Source organism: Podarcis gaigeae (genome assembly GCF_964106915.1).
Source record: "Podarcis gaigeae genome assembly, chromosome: 4".
Lineage (NCBI taxonomy): Eukaryota > Metazoa > Chordata > Lepidosauria > Squamata > Lacertidae > Podarcis > Podarcis gaigeae.
Genome location: NC_139677.1, coordinates 80361688 through 80379895, shown reverse-complemented (window position 1 = coordinate 80379895; position 18208 = coordinate 80361688). Strand labels below are relative to the sequence as shown.

Sequence of the window (18208 nt, the reverse complement as noted above, 5' to 3'; positions counted from 1 at the left end):
TCAACTGTGGGTAGGCATCACTTATTGAGATTGAGGATAGGAAGCTGTTCTGAATATTCTTGAAGCTTCGGAGGGTGGGGTGGGGTGGAATTCTCTTAAATAAAATACTTATTCTTCAGAGTCATTCCTATTCACCCTGGCTAATTTAAATGAAATTGAATATGGCCATGCAATGGAATATTTTTGCTGAAAGGAATTGTGATGGACGACTCATTCTCATGTAATTGCTACTTTCCTTTTTTTTTGGTCTTATTTCTTTGCAGTAGTTACCTAGTATCTCCTCCTTACAATTGGTAAAAGCCTAGCTGGAACAATTTATTTTACACTGCTGGCTTTTGAGTTACAGCTTTTACTTTCTTATGTGGTTGAAGATTGTTTGTTCTTGGCATCTTATTTGCATAATTGTAATGAATTACCATTACAGTTATGTTCAACAAGATTAATTCCAGAAAGTGTCTTGTAAAATACTCGTACATGCAGCTGGTACAGACATATCCTTAGTGTTGGTGCAGCCATAACCCTGTCTCATATTTTTTTATAAGTAGGTTTATAGCATTTGAAGAATCCAAGCCATGAGACGCAATTATCCTCATTTGTTTTGTGAAAAGCTAGCCTATTCCCGCCTTTCAGTGTGTTTAGCCCATGAATGAAGTCGTAGTCATGACTGACATTTAGAAAAGAAGATCTAGCCAATCAGACAAAGAGAAGGCTAAAGGGAAACACCAATTGGATGGTATTCCACTAAGTTTGACTCATTGTAGATGCACTGAAATTAAGGGGCCTAACTTAGTCATGTTCATTAATTTCAGCGGGCCTGCTTTGAGTAAAACTTAGTTGAATACCACCCATTGTCTAGACACTTAAAGAGTCTCTAGCCGACTTACAAAACTTGAAAATCATGAGGCATAATATAAAATCAGAAAAGAAGTACCAAAAAATACATCATAATAACATTTGTGTTTTTGTAAATCCATGGAATAGATCCAGTAAAACAGCAGCACAAATATTCAGCCGCAAAACGTATCATCCAGAAGAATCACCAGCAGCAAATCCAAAATCTTCTAGCCGTTGTTATTGATTTTACTGCTCTTAAATGGCATCCAGTGATACCACACACTGCCCGGACACTGAGGTCCAGCTCCGAGGGCCTTCTGGCGGTTCCCTCACTGCGAGAGGCCAAGTTACAGGGAACCAGGCAGAGGGCCTTCTCGGTAGTGGCGCCCGCCCTGTGGAATGCCCTCCCATCAGATGTCAAAGCGATAAACAACTACCTGACATTCAGAAGACATCTGAAGGCAGCCCTGTTCAGGGAAGTTTTTAATATGTGACATTTTAGTGTATTTTTCATCTCTGTTGGAAGCCGCCCAGAGTGGCTGGGGAAACCCAGCCAGATGGGCGGGGTACAAATAATAAATTATTATTATTATTATTATTATTATTATTATTATTATTATTAAGACAAGTTTCTTTATAATTTCTTGCAACTGAAAAAAAAAAGAGATCCCTTATTAAACGGAAGCAACTAGACCTCTTCCGGTATTTTTCATTGTGATCTCTATCCAGCTGGAGACAAATAAGGAGAACAATCCACCCCAAAATAGGATTTCAAAAGCAGATCCTTAAATCCAACCCACTGAAACGCCTTGTGCTTATCTTAACTTGGATCATGCCCAAATTATATAATTCCAAGCACAATGCCACCCTGAAAAGTCATGAGTTTCCCTTTATTTAGTGATTCTGTACTTTTAAAGCCCAGTTTCTAAATCTAACGCTGGTGCTGTATAAAGCCAAGTGCTCAGATGTTCTGCGTTAATTATTATTCATGGAAAAGACAAAGAAAGAAAATGTTTACTAATATTACTTTACTACTGTTTTGCTGATCTACTCATAGAAGGGGGAAAGAGCATAACTTCATTTTCACGTAATCTTTCATTTTCTGCTTACCTTGTCAATTAGCTACTTTGATTGTGACTACAGCAAACAATTCAGCACATGCATTTTCAGGATTATGATGGGATATTAACCCACAAGTTAATAGCTATTTGATTATTGTTGTCTTCTTTTTTTAGTACCTGGAGTTAGTTGCTTGGCTTTGCATAACAGTAATTAAAGCTCATAAGGCTCTGGCCAGAGACAAACAGCCTTAAAACTCACATTTGCCATCTTGTCTCAGTTATCTTTTTTTTTTAATGCGTTCAAGCATATGTTCGTGCTTCATGGGGTTCTTATTAGAAATGTAAAAAAAAGCAAAGCAAAAACAAACTCTAGACTGAATATAAGAAAGTGTTTGGTTATATGAAGATACCGGTACATTTTCATGCATGTTCAGGCCGTTCTAAATCATCATTTTAAAAGCACACTGTTGGGATTGCTTCATTCACACAGAAATGGCAAAAAATAGATTCAGCGGCACATGCTGCCAGGACGTGCCTTACTATGCAGCCTTTAAGTCAGCATAGGTTGAAATATGTCCAGTGATTATGTAATCGGACCATAAAATATATGAAGAGAAATGACAAGAAAGTGTTTAGATTGGGGGTGGGGGGACCGAATCACGATTGAGTTTATTACGCCCAGTTATTCTGTTAATATTGCTCTCCTCAGCAAGCCTTCCTTTTAAAATCCGTTCGTTTTCCTGGGCCTTATGAAATAGCCTGCCCACAGCCGCCCTCCTGTTTGCCTCACTAGATTCCTTTTGCCAGATGGAAGAAACCCTTCTTTTTTTTAATTCACGGAAGCGATTTACATTTGCACAGCTGTTTTACTGTATTTTGCAATTCTCATTTTTCTTTTCGGTGTGTGCCCCCCCATTTTTTTGTTTGTTTGTATTTTAATATATATTTTTATTTATCTTTAACAAACCTCTATAATGAAGCATAAAATCGAACAAGCAAAACAACGCAATAAACATATCAACGATATTCCCATACTTGCAATACAAAAAGTATGAATCTAGGCATCCACGTCACACCTGAATTTTATTTTAATTTTATTTTTTGCACCTTTGTTATGTTGCTTTGTATACTTTCAGACATGCAGTTTGTAAATATCAGTTATGCATAAGAAGCTGTCCAAAAGAGGAGTGTGCTCTATCAGCAGTAGCAGCTGGTCAGATTTTGACTTGGTAGGGCTGCAGTTTTAACCTTGCTGTTTTTATCACAATAGGAAAGTGTGTCATTACACATGTGCAGAGTGCCATTGTCTCTACTTTGCTAAAAATAAGTAAATCAATCATTTTCTGCACATCTGTGAACAGGGAAAGAGCCTCAGTGGAAGAGGGCCCAAGTATGATTTTCAGATAAGATTGACCCTGTACTTCTAATTTATTCAATGTGACTTAGTCCTAGGTAAGTGTTCATGGGATTGCAGCCTTAATCTCCTCTTGAATTTTAGGGGGGAAATATCTAGCATGAATTGTTTTTATCCTTAGTTATTTCTGATATATTTCTTTTCAGCCCTAAAACTATTGTGTTCTGATGGTACTGTTGTTGTCTTTAAACAGAAATATGCCTTGGCAAAGGAATAGATGGGTTTTAATTTCTTTTTATCATCTTTAGATATTTTATTGCTACTGAGAGTTTCATATAGAAAATGAGTTCAGAGTATGCAAATACATTGGTAATTAAAATAGGAACATGAATATTTGATATTCTTGGGTTCTTATGTAATAGTTCCTTTGACCCAAAGGCTGATGAATTGCTTAAAAATGAATAAACCCCCTCTTTATTCAGAGTTCTGCGGCTGTAGCTCTTGACTCTGGATTCAGCCTGCTGTTTTGTTCAAGCTGACATTGTATAGAGTGCAGTGCTATTTTTCTAGAAAAAGAGGTGCTGGAACTCAACATAAAAGCCTCCCTCGTTCTCTTAGAATGGCAATGGCTCCCACCTGAGAGGTGAGGTCCAGCTGGAAAAAGAGCCCCAATAGACTGTAAATGAGCAACAGAGAGATTCAGATGAAGTAGAACAAGGTAACTGGGGCTAAGTATCCCCCCAAAAGAGAGCAGATGAACCTCCCCGTACTTTGTAAAATTTCTCTTTCCCTCATCTAAATTGAGGGAGGAGAGCAAATGGAGGGGATCCAGGGAGTTGCTGGGTACTTTAAGTGCAGTTATGAATAAAATAATACTTCATCCTCTCAATAAACGAAGACATGAACAGGCAAGCAGGTAGACTGTTATCTGGCTCAGTTGTGAGCAATCACTCATTTGTTTCATCATTTCTAGAAGAATGGGAGGGGAGGAGGAAACTCATATTTCCAGGAGACCCTTTCAGTGGTGAATATTAGCTGACACCTATTAACAGATGACTGTTCCGGTAATTGATTTTAGACCACATCCATTTCTTTTTAACATTGTGAACAACCTGCCACTTGGCTAGTAAAAGTTTATTCAATGGTAATCACCGAGTGACGACAATTAATTGTGGTAGACTGTGACATCTGAATACAAGCAATCCATCTGTGTGGTACAGTTATTTATATTAAAAGAAGGCAATCATCAACTTGAACGCTCACCATAATTTGTTTTTCTTTACCATTCTGTTTCTAAAACCTTTGTTCCAGCAGTGACTACACATTTAAGTGTGGTCCATGGGGTCACGAAGAGTCGGACACGACTGATCGACTAAACAACAACAACAAAATGTTGCACAGAATTCACAAGATTGTGCTAAATAAACTTCCCCAAGCTTTGACAGTTTTGAATGTTAACATTCTTGTCGAAATAGCTGCTTTTGATTTACAGTGCTGTACTCATGCCTGTTTCCTAGACCAAACATGTGAAACTTGTGATAGAAGGAATCCTTGATCTCTGTTGTCAGGCTCATATTTGAATTCTTTCTTCTTGCTTTACATCTTATACACTTACTAGAAAGCAAAGGCGAATTGCCTACATCATAGACGGCTTTATAGGATTTATTTCCTTGGTTAACGTTTATAAAATCATCACCAAGAAATGATAACAAGGGCGTAGCTTTTTGCGCAGTTAAACGCTGGTAGGAATGTTGCGCTGGTGTGAATTGAATGCAGTTTTGCTTAACTCTGGAATGCAATGACTGGAGGAGAAATTAATAGAGATAATTTAGTAGGTGTTGGAAGCTGAGAAACCCTACAAGGGGCAGTGGGGTATAGCAGCTTCACTGTGGTTTTCAGGTTTCTGGGATTTGTGTTCCATTCTTTTGAAACAATTTGCTTGCTGTGTTACCACTTGTTTCTCTGAAGCTGGTGCTCAGCTGGGATCACAGAGTTGGAAGGGACCTTGTGGATCATCTAGTGTAACCCCCTTCAGTGCAGGAATATGCAGTTGTCCCTTATGGGGAATCGAACCTGCAGCCTTGGTGTTATCAGCACCACGCTGAGGCCAACGCATGGAGAAAGTCAGCAAGCGCTTCAAGGCTTCACATCAGAGACCCGAAACGGCCTGAGCAGCCATAATGTCTTCCGTCGATGTCTGCATTTGTAGTCAGTCTGCATTTTCAGGCATCTTCAAAACCTGGAAGCGATCTTTAGTTCTGCCCACCTGCACCTTGGCTCTGCTTCAGTTCAGTAATTGTCCCCCGTTGTGCCCTGCTCTGATTAATTTCTGTATTCTGCAAGACACTATTAGGAGGCGAGAGCTCATATAGTCAGTCACCTGTGCTGACATGCCTGCCTGCCTCCCTTCCCTTAGACCAGCTTTGGCTCGGTTCTGCACCTGCATGGTGACAAACCTTGTTTACCTGCTCTTGTTTGTGGTCCTTTTCTCATGACCCTCCCAGCATGCGGCAGCTGTGGTTTTTCCATCAGCTGCATGCTAGGGGCAGCTTTGTGCTTGCCTAGACCATCTGTAGAAATTCAACATTGCTTAACTTTCTGTGTGTTTCCACAAGTGCTGAAAAGGATGGTGCAGTGGTGTGCAAAAAGCGGATCCACACTGCACAGCTCGGCATGTCTCAATACGTGGTAACTGCAGTAAGGATTGATACGTGGGAAAACCATTGAAAACAAAGGCCAAGGGTGTGTGTGTGTCATTTTAAATCTCTCAGCATGTGTGTCTGTTTGGATGTTTATACCCTTCTGGACTTGGCTAATGGCTCTTCCCTGTTTCTCTTTTATGTAAAACTCTTAAATTTTAACATTTTATCCCAACTTCAGTGCTACTAGTTAATTCTTCCCGTGGATGAGATTCTGGTGGTCTTCGATGCAAGTACTGATTCGTTTTCTTGTCTGTTCTCAGTGGTTTGCCTGGACCTAACCCTGTAAAAGAATTCCAGCAAACCTTTCTAACCCACCATTGCATAGGCACCTTGGCCTTGCCTTTTGACGGTTGTGAGCAACATTACATTCTCAAAAGGGCTTGCAGAAGTAAATAGATATGTAGCTTTATCCTTCGTAGCAGGCAAGCAGAGCAGAGCCAAGGAGTGATCAAAAATTAAATAATTAAAACGGTACAAGGTGAGAGGGCTGAAGCTAATGGGAAAGAAAGAACAAAGTATAATTAGAATAGGTTTGGAAAGATATAGAGTCACAGAAGCGAGCTAAAACAGGAAACCTGCCCTAGATAATAGAACCTTCAAAGGAAAAAGGTTTTCTGTAACAGTGCTGGGAACTAAGCCATAGAGAAGGGTGGTCCAAGGTGAAATCCAATAGGAAAGGGGAGGGAGGAGTTTGAGACACACCTTGGAACAATTCATAGGTTATTTCCTCTGTTCTTATGTAGGATATCTTAAAATCATCATCATCATTGTAAAAACACCAGTTGCTCAATATGATTATGTTAATGAAGCAGTTGATTGTCCTTGCCAAATAGAACCCTTGTAATTTTAATGGCATTGACCAACCTGCTAGATACTTTAAGATAAAGCTAAATCTTTGCTCGTGTGACATGTAGACTGAAATGACAATCATGCGTTGACACGGAAGAGACGGATACAGGGTTCCAGCAAATAAAGAGAGGAGAGTCCAGACAATAAGTAGATTCTTTCACATGAGTTCTCACCTGGGGATAAATGACTCTATTAGTCAGAGGAACAGACACCTCAGTAATTCCACCCACAACCTTGCATCCCGCGGTGGACCTTTCAAGATGAGATAGGACCCTGGTTCACATGTAACAGTGAACGATAATTTAGCATCATGTGCATGAGTATTGGGTCTAGAGATGGGAAGGCCTGGAAAAAAATGGGGAAAAACCTGGTCCCCCCCAATTTTCCCCAGTTTTTCCCCAGGTCTTCCCATCTCTAATTGGGTACCATGTTTTCTCCCTTTTCCTCCTCTATCCTGACCATGACAAGGAGGTCAGAAGTGTTTGCTTCTGTTTTCAGCTAACCACAGTTCCCTGTTATACACAGAATACTCAAGTTTTGTATGGACATAATAACAAACTGTGATTAGAGTTCTGTGTGCACACAGATCTGGTTGGCACTTGAGAACCGTCATGCTCAAAGCTATATTTAAAAGGAGCAGCACTGGTGATTTCTTTTATGAAACCATGTTGTTTTTATTTTGTACATTCATAAAAAAAACACCAGTGCAATCATCATTGTACCTCCACATTAGAATAATGCCAGAATGAATCTAAGGAGAAATATTTAGCTTCTTACAGGTGAAATAGCATCTAATAGACAAAGGAAGACAAATCAGTAGGGGGATGTTTCCTGTGTTAGATCCTTTGAAATATATCAAAAGAAAAACTGCTTTGGTTGAACTCTCATTTATTTCAGTAGGAGTAAAGCAAGGATATGTTTCTGTGGATATTTCTCAGTAAATATTGGTTTCTGTCTATTCCAAGCTTTCAGGAGATCCTATCCTTCCATTCCAGATCGAATTTCTCTGCAACTATATTCTCACTTTGATAGAATTGAACACATCTTTTTGGCCTTGGAGATACACTGAAAAGCTGAAAACTTTTGCTTTCTTTTTCTAATATTATGGGGCATATATTTTAGTCTTTATAATGAACATAAATGCTTACCTATGAACAACATGGCTTCTTTTGATGGTGTTTTCCCTTAATGAGGAAAAATATAATCTAAATGATACACTCCACGTTTTCTCTTGTGAAAATAAAGGAAATGTTTTTTGTCAAAAAAGAAGAAACCAATTATGTTGAGCTTTTCTCACCGCAAATCTTTTTTTTCCTGCCAAAATATTGCCGTACCTAAAATACTTGTGCTGTAAATAAATTAAAACTGTAATAATTGTTTAAAATTGCCTCTCACACTACTGTACAAGCATAGTAAGTATGGGCTTTTCAATTGCCTGAATTTAAAATGTGATCAAATTACTAAAGCGTAAGACAATGTCATAATGCTGCTCCTAAAATGATAGATGCATTTTGCTTTATTGTAGGAAAAGCCACTGAGCAAATCTCTGCAGCGTGGAGAAGACCCCCAGTTTGATCAAGTAAGTTATTTCCAGACAGCACTTTGTAGCCCCGCAATTAGTATCCTAGGAGTTGCAGTCCACCAGCATCTGAAAGGCTGCATCTTTCCACACCCTTGTTCTAGATCTCTTCTCAATGAGTTGGCGCTCCTGTCCTTCCCTTTAAGTAGATAGATGTGTCTTGAGTCTTACCATCTTTCCATAGTTAAGCCATGCTCAGGGTTGCTTACGTCAGTAGTTTTACATAATTACAAAAATATAACGAAATGTAAGTAGTCATAAGGAATAAATGATAACATCTCAATATGCACAATAAAGTTAAATAATCCCTGCACAATCCATAGTGAGGTATATCAGTGAAGATACAGAAATTAAGCATCTCCAAGATCCAATTGAAACTCCTAAACCAACCCAGTAGTCTCTAGATATCCTGAGCCTCAGGTCCTGTGGAACTCACAGCTAAGGTGGTCTTTGGCCCCTTTGTGAGTTTTTCTTCCCATCTTCACACTTGTGTTGCAGGAATTACGATGGTGGTGATGATAGAGGGTTGCTGCATTTAAAGGCGAACCTACCTAACTCAGCACTTTCAAAAGCAATACGTTAACTGAAATATACCCATCCTGCAAAATGCAAACTTCTCAGAATTGTGCAATGAAGTTCTCCAACCGATTCATGAATATAAAGGGTGCATAAAAACATAAAAACAGCATATAAAAGCATTATGTTCGGGGCAGGGAGAATCACTCTGTCAAAATGTGTATATCGAGATGTTTACATTGGGAGAAATTGACACTGAAATGCTGGTACGTTTTCATTAGGACTGTTAAGAAAATGGATATGGAGACTAGAACTTAATGTTGGCAAAATGAGAAACGGAGAAGCTGGACTTGACAGATTAGCCTATCCTTCTGCAGGGTTCTTTCAGAGAGAGTACACTTTTGGCAAAGCCTCTCCCTGTTATTCTGGAACTCCACCCTCGTGGAATCTGGTCCCTGCTGTGACCCTGCAAAGCGTGTAGTAGCCCTGTGCTAAGAATTTGATTGAACTTAGCAGGACATTAAAACGCATGCTCTGCAAACAGGCATCGTTAGGTTTAAATGTGTAGATTTAATTTTCTCTCTGAAGCCTGTTCCTGAGCTGAATAAAATTCAACTTTCATGTCAGCAGCCTTTATAATCTTTATAACAGAAATGTCATTCCAGTATAACAGGAAGGCAGCAGTGACAATGGCTGTCACTGCAAAGAAAATCGCAAAACCGCTTTACATTTTTGGGGGGATTTTTTAAGGTGCACAGATAGCAGTTTAGTGCCTGAGTCGAACTGACATTTATTAAATTCCCTTGAGTCCCCTTCTTCTATTTCCTATCTTATGGGGTGGTTTATATTTAGTTCACTTCCATTCACCTCAAAGGCACAATGGCATTTAGACAGCTAGCTATCATTAAAGCAATGTATGGATGCAGGTTTCAGTGTAAAATAGTGTCAAGCCAGAAAGGAAAGCAGATCCAGAACTGAACCTAAAATGTATTTGACAATCTAGAAAACCATAGTTTTTTTTATTTAAAAAGTGTGCTGTACGGAGTTCAAGTTTTCTAGGAAAGGCAAGAACTTTTGAAGTAACAAAAGTCTAATTTAACATTGAATATTGTTGTTAATGTTGTCATGTCTAATTTTTGCCCTTTAGGCATATGCAGAAGGATTTATTGATTATATTGCCATGTAATTTAATTTGTACTTTGACTATTTAATTACTCAGTTTTTAATATTGTATGTATTAAGGGAGGGAGGCTACCGGCATGCTGTAATTGATTTATTTTTTTGCATATTCTGCCAAAAATCGTATAAAGAATGCATTTATATAGACTACTTTTAATGCCCTATGAACAGAGTGTTTAAACAGCTCAGTGTTTGTGTAGACCTGGTATCTTCAGGCTGTACACTATGCAGTTCACTTAGGATGGAAGAACATGATCATTTTTGTCCAACAAGGATACATTTGTACATCTGCACACTCCCCTTCAACAGCAGCACAGAGCTAGAATTCATCTCACCACTGGCTTTGATTCCAATAAATGGAGGAGTTGAGTAACCAGCTTGCTGACTAGACTTTCCTCCCTTCCTGTATTCTGAGAGCCAGTCTCTGCAAATTCCACCCTTCCTTCCTGCCTTATAAGACCAACGAACGACAGAAGGATTTAAAAAAGCTAAAGACACCCTGTGCAAATACTGTATAGCAGAGGACATACAGCATCTGTGTGTTTAGTTTGCATTACTTTTGGCACACTCTTCAGTAATTTTGGATTCAGTAGGTTGGAGCCGCATGTGCTGGGTTCTTACAAGTCAGCTATACATATGCAAAGGTATGTAGCTGCCTGGTTGAAGGGCACTGCACTAAGTCAAGAACTGGTTAACCCATATTACAGGTAGAATACCTTCCGGTGCCTCATCATTAGTTGGCAAGGTTAGGAACACACTTCCTAGTTACATTGCCGCCATGACTTCAGAACAAACATGCACCTAGCATCCCATGTCACACTCAGGTAGCAAAGAACTGTGGAAGAAGATATATACATGAAATGACCACCAACCCATTTGCATAGTGGTATCTGCAAGCTGGCAAAACCAGGTGAGGTATTTGGGGTCACGGTGCCATTGATCCAGTGCAGAATTAATTCCACATGCCTCTTTGGAATTATTTACTGAGATGATGAAATAAGAATAAGATAGTCTGCTTGATAGAATCTGGTTTACAAAGATGTTTTTTTCTAGCCTTTTATGTATACATAAGAAAGGCTGTTTTGTGTTTTATTTTTAGATGTTTGGTTGTTTTTGTATTCACTACTATGCATTTGGTTTTTTTATAAAATAAAATAAAATTATAAAATCCATATGTCTAGGGACAACTTCTAGACTTGCCTGTCTCTAAGACCCCCACCACATTACTTAGCAAACTGTTTTTGAAAGTGTGAGAAGATTTTGAAAGGCAATTTGTGCTGTGGCATCACAGTCTGCTTTTGAAAGAACAACAAGGAATTTTGCAGCAACTTAAATATGAATAACTATTATTATGCTTTCATGGACTGCAGTCTACTTCATCTGGTGCATGATGTGTAATTCTAAATTGGTGATTGCATACACATGACAGCAGAGGGGAATGTAAATGATAGGAGTTGAGGAAATAAACAGAGAATAACAATTACTTAAAAACATGATAGTCACAGTGACCAATTAACAAAACAGCGTTGGTGATAACATACATCTTAACACTGGTAAACTAATGAACCATAATCTTGATTTAAGCCATAGGTGACAGAACTGATTTGCAACTTTAAAAACGAGAGAGACAGAGAGCACCAAACCTAGTGCTAGCCACAGAAATACCAAAAGCCCAAACCTCATGAATCCTTATGATTTTTACAACAGTATGACCACAATACTGCCGCAGTTCTGTGGAGACATAGGTGACCTATGATCTGATACTGGTTTTGATATATGCACATATATACATACTTGGATCCTTGGCTTGGTTCCATGTTTTTGTGCCATGGCAGCGCTGGAAAGCACCTGTTCCACTATTTTCATGGTTCAGTCAATAGAGACAAATATGATCTGTGATTTGATCATGACTGGGTGAAAACCCATGGGAAATTTATGCATGCACTAGCATATGTGACCCATCTTTCTCTGGCAATCCATTTCTCTTCCTTCCCTGACTTTCCCACTTTCTTCTCCTGGCTGCTCACTTTTTCTCCTCCCTTTTCTCCCCTTCTACCATCTCAGTCACTTTGTTTTCAGTTCAGCTGCTGGTTGGACTCTTTAGAACAGGCATAGGCAAACTCCGGCCCTCCAGATGTTTGGGACTACAATTCCCATCATCCCTAGCTAACAGGACCAGTGGTCAGGGATGATGGGAATTATAGTCCCAACCATCTGGAGGACCGGAGTTTGCCTATGCCTGCCTTAGAAGCAGATAGATCTGAAAGAGGAAGTGGGAGAGAGCATCACTTCTTCAGCTCTATGGGCTTTTCAGAGGGGAACCAAGGTAACCATCCTTGCCACATCATGATGTGGGCAGTGAGGGGCTCAGAGCTGTCACAGGAACCAGGTGAAACTCTCAAGATCTCCATTGTATCTGCTGGCTTAAGGAAGGTGCAAACTTTAATTGAGCTCAGTTTAACCTGGTGGGGCCTGAGATTAAAGGAACAGCAAACAAGTGTCTCCTTCACTCAGACCCCACCAGCTTTAAACACTGATGATGGCAATGATGATGATGATGATGATAATTATAATAATAATAGCTGTGTGCTGTTGCTAGAAGACGCCACGGTAGCCCTTTCTCCCAGCCCTTTGCCACTTTCAAGGAAAATAGCAGAGAAGAACGCCTGTGTGCCTGAATTAAAAACAAATTGAACTATTGACTAAAGGTTTTAGGAGGCAGTACTAAACACATTTTGCTTTTTTGTTCCTTTGCCGTACAGGTAATAAGCTCAATGAGCTCGCTTTCAGAGTATTGTCTACCTTCCATTCTGCGCACTTTGTTTGACTGGTATAAAAGACAAAATGGCATAGAAGATGAATCTCATGAATACAGACCAAGAACAAGCACTAAATCCAAGAGGTAGACTCCTGAGCACTTTCTAACACTGGCAGCCAAGTCGTCTTGGTGCCTGTTTGTTTGCTTGCTTATAAAATTAATTTTATACTCCTGTGTCATAAAATATATCAAGGTGGTGTGTACTATAAGACATAAAAAATCATTTAAGGTCAAGATAAATACATTCAAAAGACAGATTCAGATGACTCACGGATTGAAAACTAAATGGCCACAAAGGCACAAAAATGTGTTGAAGAGATGCCTGAAAGTCACAAGTGACGTTAAGTTTTGCTCAGCATGGGGCCGGCAGCACCAGGCTTCTAGTTAGGCCAGTCAGGCCTCTGTAAAACAGGGGACAACTAATAGTTGTCTTCCGAATGATTTCAGCGACTGAGTTGAGATGTAAGAGCTCAGATGGTCCTTAAAGTATCCTGGGACCAAAGCTCAACACATGAGCTTTGCACTTGGCCCAGTAGCATGTGGGCAGCCAGTGCAGATGTTTAACAGAGAGGTATCACATCTTGGTGACCATCTTCCTGCATCAACAGTCTAGCCACTGTTTCCAGACTAGTTCCATGGGCAGCCTCCCGTGGAGCGTATTGCAGTAATCCAGTTTGAGGTCACAATGCGTGGACTGCAGCGGCCAAGTAAAGCTGATCCAAATATGGCCGTAGCTGGCATACCAGACAGAGATAGTAAAAGGCATTCCTAGCCACAGAGGACACTTGGACCTCTGGTGACAAAGATGTATTCAGGAGCTATGGACCAGCTTCTTTAGAGGGAGTGTCCACAACAGGCAGCCGGCCTATTTTCTAGACATGGGAACCACCCACCCACCAACAAAGCCTCTATTTCCCCAAATTCAGTTTATTGGCTATTATCCAGTCCATTAAGGCATCAGTCCAAAAAACAGCTTTTGCTGTTGCTATGGAAGTTAGGGAGGTCCACACTTTACATGTCAGCGGGGCCCTGCATGAAGTTTGGTAAAGTCACTATTGCAGCGGAGATAGATGATGTCAAGAACCTAGTGTCTGAATAAGTGCAGAGAGGCCTTTAGAACCATTGCCCCTACTGAGAGCAAGGACCCTTTGGGTTCGGCCTCAGGCGGCAAAATATCTTGGGCTGGTACCTTGTATGTCAAAGGTGTTTGCTTTTCTGTTTTGGTTTTTTTGGTTTTAAATCTGACGTGTTAAAAAAAAAGCATTGCATTCAGCGTAGAGTGGAGGTGAACATTCTGTCAGTGCAATTGTGTTTTCTTTCTTGTGCAATGGAATGTCTCATCCCCTGTCCCCCATCTCCTTAAATCTCTTCTGGTGGTTCCTCCAACACTCTGGAAAAAGATTTGAGCATGGTGGAAGGGGTGCATGGGGAGAAGAGAGGAGGGAATCTCCTTATGCTAGCACAAAAAGTTATTTGAATACCATCCAATTTTGAGGGAATTTTTAGAAAGAAATAGAAAATGAGAGACAGAGGGGGGGAGGTGTTTAACATTCGAACTAGATTATTACATCAGACATGTTCTTGATCTTGTTACCCCACACTTACAACATGCTGCAGCCTTTTTTTCTTTTCCTTATTTTTATGCTTTGTTTTTCCAAAGTCTGAGGTGAAAAGTGTTTGCTTAATTTTAGCTAGCTGACTATATAATGCTTTTAATCATTTTTGTCTGGTTTTTGTAGTGATGAACAGCAACGAGACTATTTAATGGAAAGAAGAGATCTTGCTATTGATTTTATTTTTTCTTTAGTATTAATAGAGGTTTTGAAACAGGTAAGTCATTTAAAAATATTTAATGAAATGTTGCACCCAGTTTAAGCCTGCCTGGCTTGGGAAACAAAGGGATTTACTTCTACAAGGATTGATTTTGTCAAGCAGAACTAACTGGTGGTTAAATAGTTAAAAGTCCTTATTTTTTAAATTAATTTTTATTAATTTTATATCCCACCCTCTCTCAAAAGCAACCCAGGGTGGTAAACAGGGCAATACTGAAACAGTAGCTGGATAGGTAAATTGGTAGAACATGAGACACTTAATCTCATGGTCATGGGTTCAAGCATTTCAGCAGGTTAGACTAGATGACCCTTGGGACCCTTTCCAACTCTATAATTCTATGACTACAGGTAAAACTTCTGAAGTTTTATATGAGGTAAAGACCTGTCATGTTTGCACCAAGGAGTGAACTAGGTGTCCAGGGTGTGCTTTGGCCCCATATTCCGGATTGTTTGTTCAAATAAATAAGTAAACAAACAAACAAACAAACAAACAATCTATATACTGCTTAATTGGAACAGTCTCTTAAGTAGTTTACAAAGCCACATCACAAAAAATTAAGATCCGTTAGAACCATAAGCTCAGACATCAATTAAAATACCTGCTGTGGAATGAAAAAGGTCTTCAGTAGGTACTGGAAGTTTAATAAGGAAGGGGGCTTGTCGGACCTCAGCTAAGGGGAAGGACATTAGCTCAGTGGTACAACATCTGCTTTGCATTCAGAAGGTTTCAGTGTCTGGCATCTGCAAATGGAGGGCTGCTGCCAGTCAGTGCAGACAGGATTGAGCTAGTATTGGACCAGTGGTCTGGCTCTGTTTAAGGCAGCTTCCACCTTAACTACTGGTACTTTCCTTCTCAAGCAGAAGGTAGCGTTTTGTGGTGCAACGCCAACTTCCCCATCTCTTCCCCACCAGCTCAGTAACAGTTTCCGCTCCACACTTTCTAAATAAAAATGTCTAATCATTTGAAGAAACATCTTTCTATAATTGCTTGAAAATGGAACAGACAGCTCAATTCGAAATGCATTGTCTAGGACTTAAGCCTCGGTAGTTTCAGAAAAATTTGCTAACATGTTTAAGATTCAGCAAATGAGTGAGAATCTTGCTGTCATATATTGGATAAGGGTTGTGTTTAGTTTCCAGTAGTGCAAACCACACATGAGGCAGAATGGAGAAGTGAGGGAGCAATCTCTTTAGCACCTGTGGTTCCTAAATGCAATCTGCAATGATTAGTAATGATATAGTGACAAGAATTGTGCTGTCTTGTCTGTGGCACACTCTTCCATTGTCAACAACAACAACATCTCACCTTGCAGATTATATTATACCAGTAAATATTAATAATACTTATATATAGTTTTATCTGGTTTTATGTTGTTACCCACACCTAGGGACCCTTCAAGGAGGAAGGGCATTATATAAATTCAAAAGACAGGGGCTTTTTTTTACATTTTGTTTTTGTTTTCTTGTTAATAGTGGATACCATTGGCTTTGTCATCTCTCCTGCTGAGTCTTTTGACAAGTCAGTTGTTTCTTTTTCAGATTCAGCTTCATCCGGTAATAGATGGTTTAGTACACGATGTTATCAATTTGGCTTTCAAGCACTTTAAATACAAAGAAGGGTAAGGTTCATTCAAATATTTGGCCACATTTGCATGAATAGTTCTGTCAGTTTAACGCTTAACACACTGTAGTATCGCTTGCTTACTGTGAAAGAAGCCAAAGCTAGGATCAGATAGAAGCATGAGATAAGAACGCATAGCAGTGCTTCTGAAATGTGAGTGCCAGTAAATTAATGGAGCAAAGACCTCTTTTCAGGACAATCTACTCAGCAAACTTAAACATGTTTTATTCCAGGTTAACTGTCAATGGTTTCTCCCAGATAATCTTGGGAGTCAGATGAGAGCATTGAATATTAATTGCAGAATTACTACTCCTAGAGGTCTCGTGCAGTTAAAGAATTAATGTTAAAATCTATTTAAGTCTTTATTGTAGACATGCCACCCTGTTCCCCTTTTCCAGTCTGCCTGCCTTCACAACACGGAAGGCTTCCTCTTGAGAAAGCACCACAGAGGAGAATTGTAGGATAACCTCACAAGATTTGTGAAATCTTAGCAGAATTAGATGTTCTTTGTGGGAATATGGTGAAGAGTGTACCCTGTAGATAAAAATTTGCAAGCATCGTTGTGTGATAAGAGTACCTTGTGATCTTTGTGACCTTAGCTTTACTGTACTATATTAAATATATCTATATCTTTATCTATATCTATCTATATCATTATCAATCTAGTTATATAAAAATAAAATGCATATTCTTAAACTTCTGACTTGTTCTTTGGTAGGTACCTTGGTCCTAACACTGGAAATATGCACATTGTTGCAGATCTGTATGCTGAAGTAATAGGGGTGCTAGCACAAGCAAAGTAAGTGCCTTTAATAAGAGATCTAGTCAAAGCCTGAAATATTTTGCAGGTTTTTCTTTTTTAAAAAAAACAACCCATGAGGGTATTCGGTTAGAGGTGTATTTGTTTCCCTCCGGTAGAGAAATTAAAGGAATAAATCATTCTACTCATGAGCACTTTGTTTATCAAGTTGTGGCTTGGCATGGAGACCTGTAGAATCACAGAAGGTGGCTTCAACATCTAGTCAAGCAGTCCTAAGCCAATTTGGCACAGGCTTGCAGAAACCTCATTTTCTTCAGCCCATTAATGGCAAACATGGAACGCCTATAGGAATGGAAAGACTTTTTGTAATCAGGGTAATTTGCAGAGGTGAAGATCCGCCTGCCAAAAATAAAATAAAAATGTGATTATTTCATTTAGCTCGGTGTATTATATGCAGTGTTGTTTTTCTTTCCCCCCGGCAAACAACCTTATTCATATTTACGGTAGGGAATTTGAAGGCACATTTTTTTGTGTGACAGCGTTTTCTTTCCATCTGATTGTCTTTGATTAGATAAGTCCATGTTATCATTTGAGATAATACTGATCTTTCACGGATAATTTGCTTTCTGCCTCTCTCCTGTTTTTGTTTTGCTGTTTCCACTTAAAAATATTTATGTGCGAGAGGAGGAGTTGGGAATGTTTTTCAGCCCAAGGGCCACATGCTCCCTTCTGGGTAACCCTTCTGAGGATTTTCTGATAGTGGTAGGCAAGCCCTGAGGCAAATGGATGCAGCGATGAATACAGATTCTGTCTATGTACTATAAGCTAGTTACTACACCCCCCCTTTCTATCCTCCATCTCTATTATCAGAGTTCAAGAGCACATTCCAGCCAGGGGGAAAACATTTGGGGTTCAAAATAGAGAAAATAAGGGATTTGGCCTGTGGAGAATTTTGAAGGACAATAAGGGAGGCCTGGTAAGCCACATTTGGCCCCTGGTCCTGAGGTTTCCTGCTATTGTAGGTTGTCTCTCCAAAGTCTGGCATCCCTTTGTTCAAGTTGTCTCCTATTTGATTCAAGGCCAAACATTGGGGGGAGGGAGTT

The 18208-nt window shown here is 39.5% G+C and overlaps 2 protein-coding genes across 14 annotated transcripts in view; both read left to right on the top strand.

The window, feature by feature from the left end:
- The window catches only part of LOC310843240 (cilia- and flagella-associated protein 337-like), a 1288916-nt gene that overhangs the window by 277333 nt on the left and 993375 nt on the right, over positions 1-18208 (top strand). The window lies entirely within an intron of this gene.
- The window catches only part of FRY (FRY microtubule binding protein), a 193758-nt gene that overhangs the window by 77276 nt on the left and 98274 nt on the right, over positions 1-18208 (top strand). For all 13 annotated transcript variants that reach the window (XM_083735729.1, XM_083735730.1, XM_083735724.1 and 10 more), the window contains 5 exons: positions 8326-8379; positions 12837-12976; positions 14632-14722; positions 16264-16343; positions 17064-17144. In XM_083735729.1, coding sequence (XP_083591855.1) covers positions 8326-8379; positions 12837-12976; positions 14632-14722; positions 16264-16343; positions 17064-17144 — 446 coding nt within the window. The remainder of the gene's footprint in view (positions 1-8325; positions 8380-12836; positions 12977-14631; positions 14723-16263; positions 16344-17063; positions 17145-18208) is intronic.